Genomic DNA, 24,646 nt, shown 5'->3' on the forward strand with positions numbered 1-24,646 from the left:
AGAACAGGATTCACAAGGAGGGATTTAAACGGCAGGCAGCGAGAGATCGGCAGAGGAGGAGAAGAAGAGTTGGTTTTTTATTCCCCACTGGTCACTCCGTGAAGGAGCCCCTAAGCAGCTTACAGACCCCTTCCCCTTCCTCTCCCCACACCAGACACCCTGTGAGGTGGATGGGGCTGAGAGAGCTCTGAGAGAACTGATCTGTGAGAGCAGTTCTATGAGAACCAGGACTGGCCCAAGGTCACCCAGCTGGCTGCGTGTGGAGGAGTTGGGAATCCAACCCGGTTCTCCAGATTAGAGTCCACCGCTCTCTAACCACGACACCACGCTTGCTCTCTTGGGAAAAATTTTTCACCCATAATGGAAGATGATTGGTGGGACTGGTAGCCCAGTGGGGTTGGGAAATAGGTGAAGACTTTCAGAGGGGGATCCTGAAGAGGGTGGAGTCCGGGGAGGAGAGAGACCTCAGGAGGGTACAACACCATGCAGTCCACTATCCCAAGGGGTCATTTCCTCCAGCAGAATGGATCTCTGTTGCCTGGGGATCCATTGTAATCTAAGGAAGTTGGCCTCCCTATTGTCACGGCTGTTGTGGGTTCTCCCTCCTTAGAGGCACTTAAGCAGAGATTAGAGAAATATTTGTCAGGGTTCATTTAGGTCAGGGGTGGCCAAACTGGGGCTCTCCAGTCGTCCATGGACTCCATTTACCATGAGCCCCTGCCATGGACTACATTGCTGGCAGGGGCTCATGATAATGGTAGTCTAGGGGGGGATGTCAGAGGTGGCCAAACTGGGGCTTCCCAAACGCCCATGGACTGATTTACCATAAAAATTATAATCCATGGACGTCCGGAGAACCCCAGTTTGGCCACCCCTTCTTTCGGTGCAGGGGATTGGACTGGATGGTCTCTCGGCCTCTTCCAGCTTGGATCCGGTTCTGTGCGATTCTGTGAGTCTGTGCCTGAGTGTCCCCGACGCATTTCTGAACATTTGCCACGTGCACATTCAAACCATCCAGCGTGTCTACCCACAAACGCAATGGGCAAAGGAATGCGGCAATAAAGGAAGCACGGAGAAGGGTGCGGAGCCTCTTTCCCCCGGCGGTGTCTCCCTCGTGGCAAGAAGCCACCCGTGAGATGAGATCTCGCTTGCAGGTTCACGTTCTGTTCCCCTTCCTCAGGTCTTCACTGGGATTTTTACTGCCGAAATGATCTTCAAAGTCATTGCCCTGGATCCGTATTACTATTTTCAGCAAGGCTGGAATATCTTTGACAGTATAATTGTCACACTCAGCTTGATGGAACTAAGCCTGTCCAGCATGGGGAACGTCTCCATCTTGCGCTCCTTCAGACTGGTAAGTCTTTCTTTCTTTCTTTCTTTCTTTCTTTCTTTCTTTCTTTCTTTCTTTCTTTCTTTCTTTCTTTCTTTCTTCCTTCCTTCCTTCCTTCCTTCCTTCCTTCCTTCCTTCCTTCCTTCCTTCTCACTCCACTTTCAATCTCCTTCCTTCCTTCCTTCCTTCCTTCCTTCCTTCCTTCCTTCCTTCCTTCCTTCCTTCCTTCCTTCCTTTTCATTCCACTTCCAATCTCCTTCCTTCCTTCCTTCCTTCCTTCCTTCCTTCCTCCCTCCCTCCCTCCCTCCCTCCCTCCCTCCCTCCCTCCCTCCCTCCCTTCCTTTTCATTCCACTTTCAATCTCCTTCCTTCCTTCCTTCCTTCCTTCCTTCCTTCCTTCCTTCCTTCCTTCCTTCCTTCCTTCCTTCCTTCCTTCCTTCCTTCCTTCCAAAACTCTCCTTTGGGCTGTGTCTTTTTTAAGCTGGTTGCTCCACTTGGGAGGAGAAGACACATTGGCGCATGGGCGCATTGGTGCTTGACCTTGGAATGCTGTAGCCATAAGCCACAATGTAGCTGCCATTGGACAAGCCCCAGACTGAACTTCCTGATCCTCAGACATCTCCACAAACCCTTCAGTGCCACAGACAGGAGACTGAGTGAAGGAAAAAGCCACATTCTGCTCCACTTAATTTGAAACGTCGTGTTTCACTTTTCTATATGTAGAACGCTCAGCAGTAGCAAATTAGAGATTAGAAAGCCACCAGCTAGAGTTGAGCTGAAATAGCTTGCCTTGTTCTGTCATTGTGTGTGTGTGGGGGGGAGGGCTGCTTTTTGGTTTTAGTGGCACTTGAAACGTCTTAGTTTCTTTGTCATGCTCATCACCATGACTGGGACTGGCTCAGTGGTCGTGCAACATGCTTTGCAGGCAGAAATCTCAAATTCAGACTCGGGCATCTCCAAGTTGAAAGAATCCTTGTTGTGCCGAGCAGGATGGAGAGCCCTGGCTTGAATAGCCCGGCCTAGCCTGATCTCATCAGATCTCAGAAAACTGAGTCTGAACCAGCAGGGCTTTTCTGATGTTCTGACCAGGGGAAGGCCTTGGCCTCCATGCCTTGTTGTTGGCCCTCCAGAGGAACTGTTGGTTGGCCTCCATGTGAGACAGGATGCTGGACTGGGTGGACCCCTGGTCTGATCCAGCAGGGCTCTTCCGATGTTCTTATGAAATGTTCTTATGAACAGGGCCTCCATGCCCTGTTGCTGGCCCTCCAGAGGAACTGGTTAGCCACTGTGAGAGACAGGATGCTGGACGAGACGGACTCTTGCAGGTCTGATCCAGCAGGGCTCTTCTTAGGTTCTTCTCAGGGGAAGATCTCAGCCTCCATGCCCTGTTGTTGGCTGTCCAGAGGAACTGGTTGACCCCTGTGTGAGACAGGATGCTGGACTGGATGGACCCCTGGTCTGACCCAGCAGGGCTCTTCTATTCTCTGTTCCTCTTTTGCTTTGGCACCCTTCAGGGTCCTACAGGTCAGATGTGTCTTGATAGTGCTTCCCACCCCCCACTCTTGCACCTGCACCAATACCACCTCCCAGCACTGCAATAACTGAGCTAACAGAGGCACGAGAAATCCCCTTGTGGACGCACGGCATCCCCACGTGTGCCCCAGTGGTCTTTCTTCTTGCCCGGCAGCCGAACCACTCCGAGAGTTGGCTCACGACGTGTTTCTTCCCCTCCGCAGCTGAGAGTCTTCAAGCTGGCCAAGTCTTGGCCGACGTTAAACACCCTCATTAAAATCATCGGCAACTCGGTGGGCGCTCTGGGGAACCTGACCCTGGTCTTGGCCATCATCGTCTTCATCTTTGCCGTGGTGGGGATGCAGCTCTTTGGGGACCTCTATTTTCTGAACCGCCATAAGATCAGCACCACGGAGAAGATGCCCCGCTGGCACATGAACGACTTCTTCCACTCCTTCCTCATCATCTTCCGCATCCTGTGCGGAGAATGGATCGAGACCATGTGGGACTGCATGAAGGTCGCTCAGCAGCCCCTGTGCTTCCTGGTCTTCTTGCTGGTCATGGTGATCGGGAACCTGGTGGTGAGTACCTCCGGGCCCTGGAGCCCTTGGCCGCTTTCTTGCACCTCCTCCGGGATCAGGGGCTGGGGATTCTGGGGGTTGGACTGAGGACCTCCAGGGGTGCTTTGATGATCATTTTATCCATATGATTTTGGGGCTGTTCGGTGTGTCTTTTAGGCCAGCAGAGAGCCAGCAGGGTGTAGTGGCTAAGAGTGGCGGCTTCTCATCTGCTGAGTTGGGTTTTGATTCCTCGCTCCTCCACATGCATCCAGATGGGTGACCTTGGGCTAGTCACAGCCCTGATGGTGCTGATCTCACCAAGCAGTACTGTCAGAGATCTCTCAGCGTCACCTACCTCACAGGTTGTCTGTTGTGGGGAGAGGAAGGGAAGGCGATTGTAAGCCGTTTTAGGGCTCCTTCGGGTAGTGAAAAGCAGGGTATAAAAACCCACACTTCTTCTTCTATGACATTGAGAGCTAGCATGGTGCAGCGGTGAAGAGTGGCAGCCTGTAATCTGGAGAACCGGGTTTGATTCCACATTCCTGCCTAGGCAGCCAGCTGGGTGACCATTCTCTTATAGCTGTTCTCGAAGAGTAGTTTCTCTCAGAGCTCTCTCAGCCCCACCTGCCTCCCGGGGTGTCTGTTGTGGGGAGAGGAAGGGCACAATGAGAAAACTTCACTATGCAGATTTTAAGCTGATTCTGGGAAGGTTCAAGGAGGCGGCAGGTGACAGTGGATGAGCGATAGGGTTGTAAGAGTCCTGCATAGTGCAGGGGGTTGGTCTAGATGACCCAGGAGATCCCTTCCAACTCTGTGATTCTAGTCTATGGAGACAAGGAACTGTACCTTACATTTATCAGACTAGGTATACATTTCATTGGAAGTACCTTAAGAGCTCTAGCCCGAATAGCATCGTATATGGGGCAAGAAAAGAAAATGTGCTGTATGGTTACTTTAGAACCTTGTTTACATGGGCAGTGCCTCTGTGTGTCAGGAATCTTCTGAAATCTCCCAGTCATAACTGCTGTACGTGTGTCGTGAAGGCCTATGCAGAAACCATGCAAGCGTGTAGGCGGGATTGTTCCATGCGCCTTTCCCTCCCCGCTGTCCCTACGCACATGGGTACAGCATTAATGCGGACGTAGTGGGCATGTGAGGTGACACAGAGGGTCAACATATCCGAGTTTGCGTCTAGGCAAGGTCTGACGATCTGCACGATTCAGTTTTCCAGGTCATTCTGCGCTTATGTCACCCAGAAGTGACATCAGCATGTTGGCGACATTGCCGCAGTGACGCTCTATCTTTCGAGCCAAACTCTATGGTTAAATTTACTTCGAACCATAGAGGTTTTGCCCCCAACCCCTAGCATTGCCTCCCCGACCTGCTGATTTCACTTCTGGGTGATTCCAGCATGTCACAAAATTCTTCCGGATTCAGGTGAATTGTGAGAGGTTGGGGAGGGCAAGGACACATCTGGAAAGCAGGGAACCCCCGCCAGGACCAGAACATCTGGTAGCCCTAGCTAGACTCCAAAAGTGTTTCTCTCTCGAGACCTATGCGCTAATTATGCTTCTGTGAAGCCTTACTGTTATCACTCCGGCTCTCAATGCAGCACTTTCCGTACAGGGTAGCTCTTCTGAGCCTGGATTTATGTTGCGCATGATCGTCTAGGTGCTAGCATTCACGGCTGGAGAAGCACGCGAACAATCCCCGGGCCTTTGGCATGAAGTCACCCATCCTGAAAAGTGTGTTGCTGGCACTTCACAGTGCCAGCACGAGGCTGCCAGTCGCCAGTCAGGTGACGCTAGTCCCCCCCCATCGAATGGAATATCTTTGACCGCAGCCACCGGATTAGGGGTCCGCGCCGCTCTCTTTAGCGCCATTATAACACGCGGCTCTCCTGGCGTCTCGTTCTGGAGTGTCATCGACAACACCGCCAAGGGCCTGATGGAGCTGGAGAGCTGCCGGAGTGCGGCTCCTACATGGGGAAACGGGGTTTGGGGGGACCATATAATTTATATAATTATGTTTACAGTAAAAAATATATATATGTCTTGTGAAACGGTGCAGCATGTTTCAAATGGAAATGAAGGTCGCGGGGGTTAATACAGCCAAGCGTGCATTGGCAAGTTATTAAGAAACTATAGAGGGGCTCGTTAACGGCCGTTCCTCCATCAGGAGGGCCGGAGGCTGCCAGCAAAATGTAATTGTAGCCCGCGTGGTGTCATGTGAAGAACTGACACGGAGGAGAGGGGTGGGACCACCTGTCTCTCGGCGGAGAGCTTGGGGGGGGGGGGGCTTCAAAATGGATCGCAGGCCAGCTCGGCCTGCCAACTTTATCTGCCGAGCGAGGGAGACGGAGGAAGAGACAGAGAGAGACGGCAGAACTGTGACCTCTAAAGGGCAGGGCCGAGATATGGACGGTGAGAGCCAGAGCCTGTGAGCCAACATGGTGTCGTAGTTAAGAGCAGCAGCCTGTAATCTGGAGAACTGGGATGGATACCCCACTCCTCCGTATGCAGCCAGCTGGGTGACCCCGGGCCAGTCCCAGTTCTCTCAGAGCTCTCTCATCTGCATCTTCTTTGCAAGTGGGGAGAGGAAGGATATGTGGTTGTAAGCTGCTTTGAGTCACATGAGGCCTGCTGGGTGACCTGGGCCAGACCCTGTTCTCTCAGAGCTCTCTCAGATGTACCTTCCTTGCAAGATGCCTGTTGTGGGGAGAGGAAGGATATGTGGTTGTAAGCTGCTTTGAGTCACATGAGGCTTGCTGGGTGACCTGGGCCATACCCAGTTCTCTCAGAGCTCTCTCAGCCGCACCTTCCTTGTAAGGTGCCTGTTGTGGGGAGAGGAAGGATATGTGGTTGTAAGCTGCTTTGAGTCACATGAGGCTTGCTGCGTGACCTGGGCCATACCCTGTTCTCTCAGAGCTCTCTCAGCCACACCTTCCTTGCAAGGTGCCTGTTGTGAGGAGTGGAAGGGAAAGTAACTGAGCCCCTTGGGCACACATGAAGCCTGCTGGGGGAGGCAGAGTATTTCCTCGCTTGGTCTTCTTCTTGAGCATTTCTTGCATGAAGCTGATCACTGGCCAAATGCTATAGAGTTTCCAAACTCCAGGCAAGGCCTGGAAATCTTCAGGGATTTCCAATAGCTCTCCAGAGAAATCCAGCTCTCCACCTCTACAACACAGAAACCAAGTCCAGGGGACGGCCAAGCCGGTCAGGTTTCCACCCCCATTCTTACAATTGCTCTCTAGTGGATAGAGAAGTTCTCCCAGAGCAGAGGGCAGCTAAATTAACAACATGCTCGATTTGAATTAGACCATCGAGAAAGGTATGTCGCCGAAACCCGCCTTATGTTGAGTTTTGTACATGGAGACAGTATCCACCTTTTATTTCTCCCATGAGGCTCGGGGAGGTTTACACAAAATGTAGGGCTAATACAGAGCAACCTGCAGTCACATGAGTAGACGTTGTCTTTATATTTGGATTAGATACTCACATGCTTAACTATGGGATTACGGTTACCAGCTCTGATCTTGAGAAATACCTGGAGACTTTGGGGGTGGAGCCGGGAGTGGGCAGGATCTGGGGCAGGGAGGGGTCTCAGTGGGGTCTCATGCTAGGGAGTCTCCTTTCCAAAGCAGCCAGGGGAACGGATCTCTGTCATCTGGGGATCATCTCCCCCCAGAGAAAATGGCTGCTTTGCAGGGGGCACGGCACCCCACAGAGCCCCCTCCCCAGGCTCTGCTGCCCAAAACTCCAGGGATTTTCCAAACCGAAGCTGGCCTTGTGTGGGCGGAATCTTATCTATCGTCGGTCTGCCGTGAGATAACAAATTGTGAAATTGCTGTGTGGGCGTGCAGGGAGGGAGGCATCCAGGTGTGTCTGGTGGCTGTGAGGTTTTTTTCTCATATTTCTGAGGGTCTAATCCAGGGGTAGTCAAACTGCGGCCCTCCAGATGTCCAAGGACTACAAATCCCATGAGCCCCTGCCAGCTGGCAGGGGCTCATGGGAATTGTAGTCCATGGACATCTGGAGAGCCGCAACCCCTGGTCTAAACTCTTTCCAATCCCAGTTCTTGTTACTGTAGGCCTGTCTCATCTCTCATCTAGGGCTGTAGGGCAGTTGCCAGCCAAGGGGGGTGTTTACATTTCCCTCTCATTTTTTATCTCCTAGAAAGGGAATGCTATGCACAAAGCCAAAATAATAATCTAAGGACTTTAAAAATATTTAGATAATAATTTCCTCCGAACGTGGCGGTTCGGAGACGTGGGTTTGTACAGACGGTTGTATTTCTGCTGCTTGGCCTCCTGAAGGGGATGCTGTGCTGTTTTTTACTTTTCGACAGTATCCACCAACTCCTAAATATTTAACAAAGTCATTAGAGTGTGTTTATTCAAAAGATCAAGCGGGCACTTTTTAAAAATAAGCGCAGTTAACGGTGTGAAGGATTAGGAGCTTGGAGAAGGCTTTTTTTTCTGCCGTCGGATAAAGAACAAATGTGTACTCTATATCAGCCTTTGTTACCATTGAGAAAACCCTGAAACATTCTTAAGGCTCTGAGAAACCCCAGAAGTGGCAGAATAGGGTTGGGAAGCAATGCTGTGGACACGCCCACCCCAGGCCCCTCCCCTTCCCACCCACCCCCAGGCCCATCACTGGCCGTTTTGGGGGTGGGGTCGACATGACCGTATATGGTCACATCACCCAATAAATGTTTAACAAATTGGGGCCCTCCGGACGCCCCCTATCTGACCAATCTGCAGGGTTATGGTCAAATTGTTAAATCAAATACTAAATGTTCATTGTTATTGATGTTACTATTGTTGTCGATTCACGCAATTGCGAAATTCACGTTGTATACGTCTGATTGGTTTCCTGTTCCCTGCGAACTGCCCTGAGCTGCAAGAGAGGGCAGTATAAAAGTGGACTAACTAACTAAGTAGCTAACTAGCTAACTAACTCCCACCCATTTGGGAAACCCTTTCAGGGCCTTCTAGAAAACCCAAGGTTTCATAAAACCCTGGTTGATGAAGCCTGTTCTATAGAGTAACCCCCCCCCCCCCACACACACACCAACTTTATAACTTTGAACTTGAGCAAGCCCCTGTTATTACCACTTGCTTGGGAAATGTATGGCAATTTCAGGGGGTAGGGGAAGCAAACCAGAAAGATGGGGTGGGGAGCCACGTTGGTCTGAAGCCGTAGAACAAAATTTGAGTCCAGGGGCCTGTGAAGATCAAGTTTAATTCTGGATATATAAGCTTTGGCGTGCAGGCACACAGAATTAAACTCTGTCCAGATTACAGAAATCAGTTCCCCTGGAGAAAATGGCTGGATCTGGCAACCCTAGCCCCCCACCCAATCCCCTGCCAGGGCTGTAGAGTACTCGTCAACACTCCCCAGGCAGCTGTACCCGCAGGAAGCTGCAAGATGCCCAAGGAACGGCTGAAGCAAGCGGAGAAGCGTCCGAGGATATTATATCACCTTGGATACCTCATTCTACGAAGTCAGTTCAACGCCAGCCGCATCCCACGTAGCCAAGGAGAGGAGCCGCACTGATGAATGAGCGCTCTTGGGGACACGCAAAGAAGAGAATCCGAACAATTTCCATGTAGTTATGATCCCATTTGTGAGCTTCCTTGCCTGGTCTCGCCTTAAAAAAAAATACAGGAAGATTTTCCCAACACCTTCCTTTAAAGAAGGAGAGGGGGAAAGTACCTTACAAATAGAATCGGCATAATAGTAGAGTCTCAGCTAATGACTCCCGCATTCCATGGTTCAGAAGGGTGCATCTACTCATCAATCTCCAATGGTGATATATTTATTTCCTTGACAATGTTTCCCCCCCGGGGAAGCCCACACAAATGGTGACCGCATAAACGAAGCTGGTTATTTTTGGCATCTTTCGAACAGCTTTAATATGCTACCTTGCATGGGGATAAATTCAAGAGCAAAATTAAGAGTCCATTGGCACCTTTAAGACCAATAAAGTTTTATTCGAGGCGTGAAATTTCGTGTGCACACGAGTGTGCAGCATTGATAAGACGCTGGATCAAAATGGCTGGATCTATATCAAATTATTGTATTTTTTTAATCCTGTGATAACCCACCTTTAAAGGGAACGTTCCATGGGAAGGAGAAAATGCAACATGAACACAGAAGTTTGTGTTCGTATATTTTCACTTGCCGACAGCTTTGGAAGTTGAGTTCCCCACTCTGGCCTAGGAAATTCCAGGCGATTTAGTGGGGGTGCCTATGGAAGAGGAATTTGGGGAGGGATTCCCCCTTGAAATAATGGAACATCATAGAATTTTTCTTCTGAAGCTGGCATTTTCTCCGGGGGAATTGCTTTCTGCAGTCTGGAGAGCAATTGAAATGTTGGGAGAAATACAAGCTCCACCTGGTGGTGGGCACCCCAAAATGAAAGTGTTAAGAGTGACTTGGAAACCCTGAAAATAGGTGATTAGTTGTGCCCATTTTATCAGATATATGTATTAATTTGATGACAATTCTGTGAAGAGTTGAAGCAGAGAGGGGGGCATTCCCTTAACTTTTAATTTTTTATATCTATAGATTTTTATACAAAAAAAGAGACATTACATAGAAAAGATACAACATGTTTCATTTGCAGAACTATGAGTATTATTGATATATCACAGTATATGTCTTATATTTTTTGCAGAGTATGTATTGTTTTTCCCTCCATGTTTATATTTCCATCATTTACACATACCTCATCTAAATAAATAATTTCTTTCCATCCCATTTTATCCGTTGATATAGCGCAAGATTGGTCTCCATTTTCCATTAACATCTGATATTGATCTGTTTTGCATCCAATATGTAAGTTTGCCATTCATCTATATTCCATCATTAAATTTGACCACTATGGTAAAGATTCTTTTTTCCATCTTGATGCACAGAAGCTGTTGCCATATATTTAACAAGTTCATTATACCTTTTTATACTATTTGGTACTACATTTAGTAATATACATTTTGGGCCCATTGCAAATCTGGTTTTCAGAATCTTTTGCATTTCATCATGAATCATAATCCAGGATTTCCTTTCCTTCTAACAAGTCCACCACATACAATTAAATGATGCATTTATTTCATAACATTTCCAACCTTTAATTTAACTTTTTTGAGAGTGTGAGTAGATGTGGTACAGTCCTTCCATAGGATTTTCACAACTCAGGAGTTCATGAGGAGGGCTGTTTGTTTGCAAGAATCTTTAAGTGCAGGCCTCCTACTGATTTATTTTTATGCAAGTAAATCTTTATGCCAGGATCCTTTCCTTCACATGATCTCTTACACATAGTTCGAGCTGGTGCCGTCTTCTGAAAAGACTGTACCACATGCCTCCAATGCCTTGGAACAGCTGCGATACAGACAAAAGATGTCAATCTAGGCTGCAGGGTTCAGCTTCCTTCTCCTTCGGCTGCCACTGGCAGAACACTGAAGAAATCCAGTCGTTCGCCTGCCGGTTTAAGTGACATTAAACTAGAACAGCCACAAAGCTCAATTGGGGGGGGGGGAGGGTGTTAGGGCACGTTTCCAAAACCAAGATGGATCTGAAATTAAAAGCAAGATGTTATGCGTCCTTTTCTCTCTTCCCCCTTTCTGAAAGTCTTAAGTAATTACCAATCTGAATGTGGTTTTCTTTTTTTAAAAAAAAGAAATTCTGACGATGATTAGCACTTTAAATATGCGAGAAATCAAGCACGTTTTAAGCTGCAGTATAATGAAAAGACTTGGTGTATACACAGCTCCTTCTGAAAGCTAACTGCAATGTGTGCCCTGCTTAGATTGCCTCCCTTCAGGGCTGCCAGCTTTGGGTGGGGTTGCCAACCTCCAGGTGGGGCCTGGAGAGCTCCTGCTTTTACATCTGATCTCCAGGCCGCAAAAATCATTTACTCTGGAGAAAGTGGCAGCTTTGGAGGGCAAACTCTATGGAGCAGGGGTAGTCAACCTGTGGTCCTCCAGATGTTCATGGACTACAATTCCCATGAGCCCCTGCCAGCGTTTGCTGGCAGGGGCTCATGGGAATTGTAGTCCATGAACCTCTGGAGGACCACAGGTTGACTACCCCTGCTATGGAGTTCTACCCTCATAAGGTCCTTCCCCTGCTGAAACGCACGCTCTCCAGACCCTACAACCTCCAAATCCCCTAGTTTTTCTCAACTCAGACTTGGTAACCCTAGCACTGGGTTGGGAAAGACCAGGAGATTTTTGGGATGGAGTTTGAGGAGTGCAGAGTTTGGGGACCAGAAAGAGTCACCTTCCCAAGCAGCCATCTTCTCCAGGTGAACTAATCTCTAGAGTAACCCCAGGAAATCCCCCGCCACTGCCTGGAAGCTGGCAACCCTACCATCCTCAGCAATCCTTACGACAATCCTGAAAGGTAGGCCACTATTACTGCCTCTCTATAACATTCAGAAGTCAATGTGCTCGCCTCGGCATCAATTGTAAGCCCGGTGAAAGAGTGCCTGTTTTACATGCCCTTCCGAACTTTGATAGTTTCGAAAGGGCCCAGTTGGTTGGCAACTTGTCCTACCAGGCTGGACCCAGGGCTGAGAAGGCCTTGACTGATCGAGACCAGGCCGACTTCCCCTTGGCCTGGAGACCACCAATATGGTGGAACTAGCTGAGCGAAGCACTCTTCTGGGGAGTTGTATTTGGAGAGACGGTCCCTAAGATACCATATTGGATGGCATTGCAGCGGTGGCCAAACTGTGGCTCTTTGGATGTCCATGTAGAATTCCCATGAGCCCCTGTCAGCATCAGTCAAGAACAGTTTCTTAAAGAGCCAGCATGATGCAGTGGTTAAGAGTGGTGACTTCGAATCTGGAGAACCAGGTTGGATTCCCCACTCCTCTTCTAGTTGCAGCCTGATGAGATCTCTCATCCCCACCTACCTCACAGGGTGTCTGTTGTGGGGAGAGGAAGGGAAGGCAATTTTAAGCTGCTTTGAGACTCTTCCAGGTAGTGAAAAGCAGGATATAAAATCAAACTCTTCTTCTTCTTCTTCTTCTTCTTCTTCTTCTTCTTCTTCTTCTTCTCCTTCTTCTTCTTCTTCTTCTTCTTCTTCTTCTTCATATATTTTAGATCAATTTATTCTGTATTTTATTAATTGTTGTTGTCTCACCCTGGGGCCTTCAGATGAGGGTGCGGGATGTAACTTCCTAAAGAAAGAAATAAAAAAAAACACTTCGCTCAAACCTTTTTTACATATTTTATTGTTCTTTGCTATGTATTGGTCTTCTCGCATCTGTCGCTACAAACCTGCATCTCTAATATGAAACCCTTGCTTCTCTAATAATAAAGGTTAGCCCGGCTGTTTCTTATCAGCTGCAGAGGAGCCATACTCCTGGGTTTGGGCTGCATCTCCCCCTCCCCAGGGCATCTGTCTCAGACTGTTTGTTCAGTCCTAGCGCTGCACAGTCATGGCTTCTGGTGTTTGCTTCCAGTTTATTCAGCCCTGAGATTTCCAAAATAGGCCCGGGAGCCTTAATGGTTGCAATCCAGAGGTCCTGAGCAGCAAGGAGTCCATCTCCGTATTTGGAGAGCAGATGGCTCAGGGCCAGACTTCTCTGCACTCCTAAAATGTTTATAAAGCAGAGGAATTTTGTTACTGATTTCCAAACCACTAGATGAAAAAGGGGGATGCTTTACCTAAAAGGTAAACCCAGCATGAATCAAGGAAGCGTGATCTGATTGGGTTGAATATGCAGACATCCTCTAAAGGAGCTCTCTGTTACATTGGGAGGGAAAGACTAAATCCCATGTGGAGGGGGGCTTGTGGTTGGGCAGGGGGAGGAGCCAATGTGACCCTTTCAAAGAAATCTCAGGTAAGCATGGAGAAATCGGGAAGGCGATGCCCAAGAATTTTGAATGAAATGGCTTTGAGCCATTTGAACCAAACAGCTGAGCGGTGGGGGACTTGGAAATCCCTGCTGACTGCTCTCCATGGCTTTTTGTGGGGAGCAGAAAGCAGGGGTTTAAAGGGCACAGAATCATAAACCAAGCAGCTGAGTGGCAGGGAGCTCCCCACCACTCCGCTGTTTTTCCTGAAGTACAGAAAGCAGGGGTTTTCTCCTCTCCACGAACTGCACCAAAATTCATGGAACTTCATAGTGGCTCTTCAGTTTGCAAAATCACTTAGCAAACCACAAACCAGCTGGAATTCGTGACAGGTCTGAGTTCATCAGTGAGTTCCTAATGATGCATTTCTGAACTTAAAAATAACAGTAGGCTTGCGGTGCTTCAATGGGTAACACGTGTTTGTAGTAGTTTAAGCTTTCATGGATTAGAGCAGGGATGACCAAATTGAGGCTCTCCGGATGCCCATGGACTACAATTCCCATGAGCCCCTGCCACCACTGGCAGTGGCTCATGGGAATTGTAGTCCATGGGCATCTGAAACGCCACAGGTTGGCCACCCCTGCACTAAAGCGTATTTCATCAAGTGAGGCATAAGGTGGGTCCTTGCTTAAAAGTGTGTGTGTGTTTTGTGTGTGTAAAGCTGCTGAAATTCAGGAAGCGCTGGATGTGGTACAATTATGTGAAATGTAATGAAGAAGTACACAGACCATTAACAGTTAGCAGTGATTAGTGATCATGTCATTACCCAATTTTTGCAAAGCTGACACATCTCATGGCCGGAGACGGAGTCCCTGGTGAAACGCTGTCAAAATTCTCAATGGAAACGAACACAGAGCTTCAGAAAATGCCTATCTGGGAAACCACAGTGGAGCGCAGAGCGTGTTTTGAAGGCAAATGGTGCTGTCTCATCATCAGTTGGGCAGGTCTCAGCCTGCCTAGGGCTGCAGCAGGAAAAGGCCAGGGATTTAAGAACACAGGAGCATCAGAGGATCCCTGGCGGATCAGATCAGAGGTCCATCTGGTCTGTTCACGGCACCTTTGATGTCCATGCTGAGGCCAGCTTACCTGAACAACCCTGTATTTTAAGGTTGCCATTGTATATAATACTCACTCCGTCTGACTGTCGCCTCTGAAGGTTAAACTGATGGCATCTTGTAATCTCTGTGGTGATGGTGGATCTATTCAGATGGTCATTTCTGTAAACTGATTGATCTAGGTGGCTTCCTTGACTGCCCTCAGGATGTTTCCTACAGCTATGACTCTTGTGCCTATTGGAGTCCTTTTGATAGGTCAACACTGTCACTTTGGAATGCCTTCTCTCACAGACATAAGAACATCCAAGAAACCATGAGGGATTGGGCCAGTGGCCTATCCAGTCCAGCCCTCTGTATCACAAAGTGGCCAGAACCAGGTGCCATCTGGAGCTCTGCTATCAAGGCCAGAATTCTAGAAACACACTCCCTCTGTTGCCCTCCCCCCTCCACGCACCAAGAATATCGAGAACATAAGAGAAGCCATGTTGGATCAGGCCATTGTTCAATCCAGTTCAGCACTCTGCATCACATGGTGACCAATACCCAGGTGCCTTCAGGAGTCTACCAGAAGGACCCAACCTTCAAAAGCCTTCCCACTGTTGCCTCCCAAGCACCAAGAAGACAGAGCATCATGGCCCCAGACAGAGTTCCCTCCATACCTTGTGGCTAAGAGCCACTGATGAACATCTTCTCCATATGCCTCTCCAATCCCCTCTTGAAGCTGTCTGTAATTTTGGGGGGGAGGAGGACATTGAACCCCACCAAGGTCCCGGTCCTCCTTTGGCTCTGTCCTGAAATCTCCAAGAGTTTCCCAACCTGGGCCGATTATGCACACATCGGATAATGCACGTTCAATGCACTTTAGAAGTAAAGTGCATTGTTCTGCACAGGAAAATCTAGCCTCGAAAGCACATTGAAAGTGCATTATCCCAGGTGTGCAGAATGGGTCCTGGATACGACAACCTCCACGGATAGCCAAGTGGGGAGGACGGGACCCGGCAACCCTCGCTGTCCATCCGAGCAATTCCGAGCATCAAGGCGACTGGCAAATCAGGCCTCTGATTTCGGCTCAGAACATTCTGTATCTCGCCGCGATGTGTTTGCGAGGCATTTTGCAGATACAAATCACTCGCGTGCACCAGGGCTTGGACTCCACTGTTTTGACAGCGCCTTTATGGAGTGTTATCAGTGCTCTATCGAATCACAGCCGCCTGGATGACTTTGGCTTATTACAGCTCGAGGAGGCGGACACGTCGCTTGGGGGAGTCTGTAAGGCATCTCCAGGCCTCGGCCTCTGCTCGCCCCAGGTTATCAAAGCTGGCTGGGCAAGCGTAGTAAATTGGTTGCAGGGGATGCTAAATGCGTGACAGAAGGAGAGTAGCGTTCCAAGCGCTTTGCAGGATTCTAAATAATTCCCCGCTCCTTTGCTGCCCTTCCTTTTTGGGGCAAGAGGCGTGCGTGAGTGGCGGCTGGACATCTCCTAGACCCCTGTGGAATTAAGACCAGAAACAAAAGAACTGAAATGAACAGCCCAGCCCAACCCTCGTTGCAGTGTTCATCCACTTTGGCCGGCAGACCAGCTGCGGTCGTGCCTTAAGCTGGGCAAGGTCAGTCATGACCTCATTTGGAAGGCTGTGTCCAGTTCTGGGCACTGCAGTTCAAGAAGGATCTTGACGAGTTGGAGCGTGTTCAGAGGAGGGCGCCCTGGAAGGTTGGGGGGCTGGAATCCGTGCCTGACGAGGAGAGGCTGAGAGAGTTGGGGGGGGGGGTGTAGCTTGGAGAGGAAGGGGGCCAGGGGGGATTGGAGGAGCTGCATTGAGCTATGTCAGGGGTAGTCAAACTGCAGCCCTCCAGATGTCCATGGACTACAATTCCCAGGAGCCCCCTGCCAGCAGTTGCTGGCAGGGGGCTCCTGGGAATTGTAGTCCATGGACATCTGGAGGGCCGCAGTTTGACTACCCCTGAGCTATGTAGAAGATCTACATGTTGAAGAGGAGCCAACTTGTTTCCTGCAGTTTTAGAGAAAAGGACCGGGAGCAGTGGGTTCAAATGACGGGAAAGGAAGGTCCCTTAAATATCAGGAAGTGTTTTTGGATGGTTCTGTTTTCTGTTCGTAGATGGAATAGGCTGTCTTGGAGGGTGGTGAGATCTCCTTCACTGGAAGTTTTTAGCAGGAGATTGGATGAGCACCTGTCAGATGTATGTCTGTGTTTGTTAAGTTCCTGAGAAGGTGAGGATGGGGCTGGACTGGATGGCCTTTGGTGGTCTCTTCCAGCTCTGTGTGATTCTGAATTCGCATTCTGATCATGTCTGGGCTGATTTATTGTAGAATGTTTTATGCGGGAGCTGCCCTTGAAGAGCATTTTGGAAGCTTCAGTGGGTGCAGAAGCCAAATTGCCAGGCAGTGTTCTCAATAGAAAACATATTGTGCCTGTCTTGCGAAATGCCAAGGGCGTCCAGTTGGATTCTGGGTTCAGTTCAAGATGTTGCTCTTGACGTTTAAAGTCCTAAGCAGCCTGGGGCCAGGATGTCTGAAGGACGCCATGCTCCTGTACAGTCCTGCCCTCCTTGTTACATGGGACCTGATTCCCCTTCTTTGAGAAGCAGGGCCTTGTCGGTCATGGCACCCCAGTGTGGAACGCCCTCCATGGAGATGCTTGCTTGGTACCAGAGCTGATGAGTCTTGACTATTAAGTCTGTTCTCCTGTGCTTTTTGCTATATGTTTGGTGAGGTGACAGTTTATCCTCCTGGCTTTCTCTTTTGTTTTATTGTCTGTATTGGCTTGGTGAGTTCACTTATAGGTTAGGGGTGTTTGTTTGAAAATTTGATTCATGGCCTGCTGTTCGGCTGCTTATATTTAAGATCTGTCTCCTTCGAGTGCGTGGTTTGTAGGGCTGCTCTTGCTTGCAGAGCAAACGGCTATTAAAGGAGCGGCTGGAGGGACTAGCTTAAAATTTGTACCCTTACTCACTTGTAGGGTTCCCAGCCTCTAGGTGGGGCCTGGAGATCTCCTGCTGCTACCGCAGAGCTCAGCTCTGAAGAGACGCCGTTTATAGAAAGAGATCACCTCAGGAAAGCTGCATCGTTGTTTTCTTAACATATATATATATGTAATAATTCCTTGTAATCAATGGAGTTCCCATTTGCCCAGTTATAACAGAACATTTGCAGGCTGTTGCAGTCCGACAATGCACAGCTGTTTGACAGGCAGAGACTGGGGCCAAAGGGGAAAGGGCACTCATCCCGGGGAGAAAAAAAGAAAAGAAAAAGAAAGCCTCGACTACTTTAAAGGAACTTCTGACCATAGAGTTCCTGGTGATTCCTAGAGCTACCCGGAAATGACATGGGTAACTCTCACGATCTCGAGAAACTCTATGGCAGTCTTAAGGAGAGGTCTTATTTTTACGTTTTCTTTTTTCTCCAGGGATGCTTCCTTTCCTGCATAACTAGGGATCTGCGGGACCCCTGGTTTTATAGCTCCTCCCCAGGGGAAAGAGATCAGTTCCCTTGGAGAAAATGGCTGCTTTGGAGGGCAGACTCCTTAGCATTGTACTCCACTGAGGTCCTTCCCCACCCACCCCCAGCTCCACCCCCAAAGTCCTCAGACCTCCCTATAACCTTCTTGCTGATTGCCAGGCATTTCCTGAAACCCTAACTACCATCTTTTTATAGTTGTGTGAAGACAGTGAAGCCTGATAAGGTGCTGGAGAGGACAAGGTTCCAATTCCTGTTTCCCGTTAAACCTATCCATTATCACCCGCCTGCCCTCCGCAGTCCTTCCCTCCTACCAGGGTTGGGCGCTTCGGACGCCAAAGTGCCCAACCCTACCTCCTACAGCTTGACTTTTCTTTCTCCTTGGCCACGAGGGCCGTCAGTGACGGACAACTTTGTCATCTCGCGCTCCAAAGCCAGAAGCGTGGGATTATGACTTCACGGCAGGATCAAGGAGAAAGGGGGCTGGGCGGGAGAGAATAAGCCTCTTATCTGCGGACGAATAGCTGACATAACACAAGGGGGAACGATATTGGAGATAAGCAGACATGTAAATCATTTGGGGGGAAGGAGCGCTCCCTTTACAAAAGTTTGCTCTGGATTGATGGGATGCAGATTTGGAAAGGACGCACGCCCCTTAGACTGTGTGAAAATGAGCTTTCCTTGACGGGAAGGAGACAGACGAGATAAATGAGTTTCTGGCTCCCTCCTGAACGTCTATCGCTGGCGAGTCTGCAAATGGGTCCTGCTGGCCTGTGTCTGTTTACAGCTGGAGCAGATTCAGGGCTTCCGGTTCCTGGAAGTCACACAATTCTAAATAAGTGAGATTATTTTCGGCAGCTTCTCATAAGGGGCCCTGGTTGCCAGCCACTGGGCAGAGGCTGGAGTGCCATGGCGAAGGGAAAAAAAATACCCCTGGAGAAAACAACAGCTTTGGAGGGTAAACAGGCAGCTGGGCTGTGAGGGTTTTCTCTCTCCTCCCCTCTTTACATGGTTGTTTCTGTTCTTAATTAAACTTTATTCTTTAAAGTTATTCTTTAAGCAGCCAACTCTCCGGCACATCAACTCTCTAAGTTAAGCCATCAATTTTGTCTCTTAGCCCCCGGGGAGGGCAATATATAAATATAATAAATAAATAAAAAAATAAATAATTATTCCCTTCATCGGTTGAATTGCCCTTACTTTTTGTTTCTTTTCCATTTTAAAAGTGGCAGATGAGTGTTCACGTGTTTATCCATTCATCACCTTATTCTTTTTTAAAAAGCTTTTAAAAATGAAAAGCTTTATGACGGGCAGATACCTCAATGACGGTACAGGAGCTGGCCAGTCAGTACTGCTCGCGGGAGGAATTGCTCAGACGTCTTCCCTACCCCCATGGGCTCAACCTTGGAGAGGAAAAGGCATAAAGAGCAGGGGGATTTCTCTGTTCCTCCTTCCTGTTGCTCTTGAAAAGAGTCAACATGCCTTCTTCAGCTGTGCACTGTGAATCCCATGGGCTCATTCAAAACACTTTTTGGTAGCTTCTCTGCCTTTCCAGAACTCGAGGCATCTTACAATGTCAGCTAAGCAATATAGAGCAGAATGTTTTTTTTTCTTTTTATTGATTTTAAGATTTTAATCCAGCCCACTCCCAGCTCCACCCCCAAAGTCACCAGGTATTTCCCAACCCAGAGCTTGCACAACCCTAGGGTGTGCTCTAGGGCAGGGATAGTCAACCTGCGGCCCTCCAGATGTCCATGGACTACAATTCCCAGGAGCCCCTGCCAGCGAACGCTGGCAGGGGCTCATGGGAATTGTAGTCCATGGACATCTGGAGGACCGCAGGTTGACTACCCCTGCTCTAGGGCATCATAATGTGCTAAGCTCTCACAGACCCCTCCTTCCACAGACCCCCTCCTTCCTAAAATCTCCAGGAAGCTCCCAAGCGACATTCTTCAGCCATGTGTCCCGTAGGTGCTCTCAACAGTGGCGTGAGGTGAAAGTCTTTGGGAGGAAAACGGGTTTCCTGTCCAATTTTGACGTCCTGGTGGAACCTTTGTGAAAATGCAGATTTTGGGGTTTCGTGTGGCTGACAAACGTTACAAAGGCCCAAAGGGGGACCTGTGTGCCAATGGAAAGGAGTGTGTGTGTGTCTGTGTGTGTTTGTGTTGAGTTGGGGTGGGGGTGGATTCAGATGTGATATATGTGATTGCTCAAATAAGGACAGTAACCACAGCAACAGAGAGGTTATATCTGCTCTAATTCCGTAATGTATTTCAGGAGGCGGGTTTTGCCTGGCATGCTCTGCTCGCGGGGTGCCGTGTCCTGAACACCGATGGAAGGAGACAGCACTTTTGTTATTTAGACAGATATTGACGGACAGGAGCGAGCAGAGCTCTGGATGCCTCCTGATTATGGATTCCTGGGAAAACTGCGAAGAAGCCCTACTGTGCCGGGAGCGAAATGTATGGCTCGGAGCTTTCTGAAAACATTATGGCTCAGGTGTTGCGTGTGCACAGGCTTTGGGAGCCCACCCGCTGTGTGCATTGGGAGCGCGTGGTCCTCCGTATTATGGAAATTGGGCAACATGTGGGTTTTCCGGGCGCATGCTGCCTCGGGCCATGCAAAACGGGCATCCTGGTTCATGCGTATGGAGACAATGCCCACGTGGACAATCTGTGCATTGCCCAGTTCACCCGATAAAAAAGTCATGCATTACAGGTTCTCTGTGGCTCCCCAGTTTAGATCCCAGATTGTGTGAACATCATAGCTGCAGACGGCTTCTGTCCTGGTTCATAGGCGCATCACTAGATTTCTCTGTTTGGAGCTGGTTTCATGCACGGAGGTCAGTAGCCGCAGCGTCAAAGGATGCCTTGCACATGTGAATGGGGCTGCCACTGATCTAACACCAGGGACAGAAATTTTGCATCATCTCATATGCAGCATTGAGCAATGACGGTAATTTGCACGTTCAGCTGTGAGTTGTTAGATGTGCGGTAACTGAGTGCGGAATAACCCAGGGACGTGGGCGCATGCACGGATTGGCCCTTGGTGACTCACCGCTGAATATACAAATACATACAATCAGAAAGGATTTGGGTCGTGTGAATGTTCTCGCTGAGGGACCCCACAGGCACAAGCAGGTTACATGCGTAATCAAGACGGATTAATGGTGGGGGGTTGGGAGGGACATGGGGGGGGCAGCAGCAAGGGCACAGCATTACTTCTGGAGACCCTGACCAGGATAGCCCAGGCAACCCCAATCCCATCGCATCTTGGAAGCTAAGCAGGGCCAACCCCTCTTAATATAGGAGGGCCAAGCTGCATGTTTCTTCCACGGTTCATAAAACTGGCAGTGGTCAATAAGGGATGAGCATATACTTCTCAGATACAGGCCGAATCGATTGGACCGAATCAAATCATGTGAACCGCTGGTTCGGATCAGAGATTTGGATTCGGAGATTCGGGTTCCGCCGAGGTAGAGGCACCGATTTGCAGCATTGCTGCAGGAGCCTCTCCTCAAAAGAACCCCCAAGTTTCAAGAAGATTGGACTGGAGGTCCACAGTTCTACAGCACCCAAACAGGGTGCCTCCATCCGACCCCCATTCTTTCAGCATAGAATCGGGTACTTTTGGGCTCATCCAAACCAGATTGCCCATCCCCAGTGGCAAACAGGCCCCCAGAGGGCATTTGGCCACCTCTGCTCCAGGTGTATCTCCCATCTCCTCCCGAAGCGGAAGCTGGGAGCCCTGTCTGGGAGCCTGAGGCCTAATTTGGCCAGTTTGGTGTAGGAGAGCCAGTTTGGTGTAGTGGTTGGGAGTGCGGACTTCTAATCTGGCAGGCCACGTTCGATTCTGCGCTCCCCCACATGCAGCCAGCTGGGTGACCTTGGGCTAGTCACAGCACTGATAAAACTGTTCTGACCAAGCAGTGATATCAGGGCTCTCTCAGCCTCCCCTCCCTCACAGGGTGTCTGTTGTGGGGAGAGGAAAGGGAAGACGACTGTAAGCCGCTTTGAGCCTCCTTCGGGTAGGGAAAAGCGGCATATAAGAACCAACTCTTCATCTTCTTCAGTAATATCAGGGCTCTCTCAGCCTCCCCTCCCTCACAGGGTGTCTGTTGTGGGGAGAGGAATGGGAAGGCGACTGTAAGCCGCTTTGAGCCTCCTTCGGGTAGGGAAAAGCGGCATATAAGAACCAACTCTTCTTCTTCTTCTAATGGCCCGATCCGCTTTGGACTTCAGCCTGCAGTTTGAACTCATTTTTGCTGCCCTGTTTGTTTACTCCAGGTTCCTTCTAAATCTTAGGCTTCGGCTCCTGGGCCTGGTTTCTGCACGGTCAGCACTAGAAGAAACCTCCTGACTTGCCTTTTTGCACGAAGAGTGATGTTAGGAAGGCGCACAAACGAGGTGGCGATAGGAAGCCACGGCGCAGAAGACGGTTTTGTCTGTGCAAACGGGAGACCACAGGGCTGCAAGGCTGGCAGTTCCAAAATAATAGCAAACCATTGTTATCGGAGGCTCAGTTTATTTTGGATACAAGCGCGGACTCCTAAATGTACTCGGTGGGTGCGTGTGCCGTCAGATGGCTGGGGTAGACCACAAAAGAGCTGGTGATAAATGATAGGGCCGGAAAAGAAACCCAGCTTTTATGCCCGTGCAGGTGTGCTTGGATAATATTACACAGTTTTCACAATGCACAATACGCTTCCTTTATTGGCACATTGAAAGAAGACGTTTTAGCCACGGTAAACCTGAAAATCGGACGACAGGCGAATCGAATTGCTTGACCCCGGTGCTGGAGAAGTCTTCTGCAGATTCCACGGACAGCAAAAGTCACAAACAAGGAGATACCAAAGTGTATAATACATCACGGGTAGGCAAAATCACAAAACTCCGGCTCACATACTTTGGCCATATCGTGCGATCCAACTCAATGGAGAAAGCAATTAGGCTAGGATCGGTTGGTGGTCAAAGGAAACCAGGCTGACCCAAATGGACCCTGGTCAGAACATTAGACAACTAAAAGAACTGGTGAAAGACAGAAAATCATGGTAACAATTGAGCCATAGGATTGCCATGAGTTGGACTCGACTGAAGGGCTAGCCATGTGGAAACTGAATAGTGAATAATAAATACCAATTATTGTCAAATGCCACATATATCCTCCAATCATGATATATATAAAATAAATGCGATGCATAATCAAGCACTCGGTCGGCATATCTGAATTTCCCCCCGGTAAATAATAGCTAAAAATTCTACAACATGCTTCTGTTATCTCAGGGAGCTTATCGGCACATATACCGTTAGATCCTTTTGGGCTTTCAAATTGAGCCCGATTAGCCATGACCACTGTTTGAAGAATAACGGACAGTTTAATACTATATATGCAATTGTTTCTGGTTCACCAAGATGCCAGGCCCTGATCCTTTTGTTCCTTAGGTAAGTTTCGGTATCTCTCTTTAACCGCAACTGATGGGAAAACATTCATCCTGGCCATCACGAATGCACAATGAATTGGGTCGAAAGATTTGAGAAATATTGGGCCACAGAGTTCTGAGTGAGAGAGACAACAGGGAAAGCATGCCCGATATATCCCCATCTCCATGAGCTGTTTCTTAGGTTCCATATCTTTCTTTTTATCATCTGGAGCAGGGGTAGTCAACCTGTGGTCCTCCAGAGGTCCATGGACTACAATTCCCATGAGCCCCTGCCAGCAAATGCTGGCAGGGGCTCATGGGAATTGTAGTCCATGGACCTCTGGAGGACCACAGGTTGACGACCTCTTATCTGGAGAATATAACTCTCCTCTCAATGGACCAGGGAGTTGACCTTTATGCCAAGAGTACAAAGGGGCTGGTGATGATTTTTTCTCCCGCCCCCCCCCCAAGCTAAGCCTGTGCTCCAGCTGCCCCCTGTGGACTTAGTGCCAGTGTTTCTCTCCAGCTAGTCCCAGTCCCTGTCTGTTCTTCACTTTGGGAGACGCTGCGTTTGAATTGTCAACGTTCTCCAAGGTTTTTGTTCCCCTCTCCCGGTTTCTGAAAACAAAATTGCAGGTGTGTCTTTTTTTCCACCGGTGCTCCAGTAGATCAACTACTTTTACCACTGACAACAGAATACCAATCCCCTCTGTGCTGAGCCCCTGGCTTGGCGGGATGTCTAAAAAGGCTACATTTCTGCCTGGCACGGCGCCCGGACTGCGTCCTTCCCCATGAGGCCGAGCCTTGGTGGTCCCTCTCTCTCACACCCTCCAGGGCCTTCCCTGCTGCGTCCTGCTCTGTGCTGATCGCAAGTTTACAGAAACTGAAAAGGTCATTTTACTGCCGTGCAATTAAGGCTGTTGGCGTGCAGGGTTTCCTCCCCCCCCCTCCGTCCGTCCCCGCTTTGGTTTATGGCTCTGGCCCATTCACTGAATTCAAGCAGCCGTCTCCTCCGCTGGATGGATGATGGAGGTTATTCTAAACCGGACAATGAGCTCTGCGGCCCTCGATGCCAAAAAGCATTCGTGCTAATCACGGCGAGTGCCTGATGGATTAATAATGACAGGATACTTCAGATCAAGTGGCCGCGGCGTAATTAAGGTCATGCTGCTTTGGAGCCGTCCTTTGGCTCCTTGTTGGGGGTAATTACACAGAGGAAGGCACCCAGAAAGGAGGGCAAATAACTCCCCCACCCCACCCCACCCTGGTGCTCCCGGGTGGTTTGAATGCTTCACTGAATAGGCTGTTTGGACACCTGCTTGCTTTGTCATTCAGCAAAACACACCTGCTAGGCAGAGATAGTCAAACTGCGGCCCTCCAGAGTTCCATGGACTACAATTCCCATGAGCCCCTGCTAGCGAACGCTGG

General features: G+C 49.2%; 1 protein-coding gene across 17 annotated transcripts in view; it reads left to right on the top strand.

The window, feature by feature from the left end:
- LOC143820810 (sodium channel protein type 5 subunit alpha-like) overlaps positions 1–24,646 on the top strand; it is a 245,193-nt gene that overhangs the window by 136,001 nt on the left and 84,546 nt on the right. For all 17 annotated transcript variants that reach the window (XM_077304089.1, XM_077304071.1, XM_077304078.1 and 14 more), the window contains 2 exons: positions 1,181–1,354; positions 3,066–3,422. In XM_077304089.1, the coding sequence (XP_077160204.1) occupies positions 1,181–1,354; positions 3,066–3,422 (531 nt within the window). The remainder of the gene's footprint in view (positions 1–1,180; positions 1,355–3,065; positions 3,423–24,646) is intronic.

The sequence above is a fragment of the Paroedura picta genome, chromosome 11, assembly GCF_049243985.1.
Source record: "Paroedura picta isolate Pp20150507F chromosome 11, Ppicta_v3.0, whole genome shotgun sequence".
NCBI lineage: Eukaryota > Metazoa > Chordata > Lepidosauria > Squamata > Gekkonidae > Paroedura > Paroedura picta.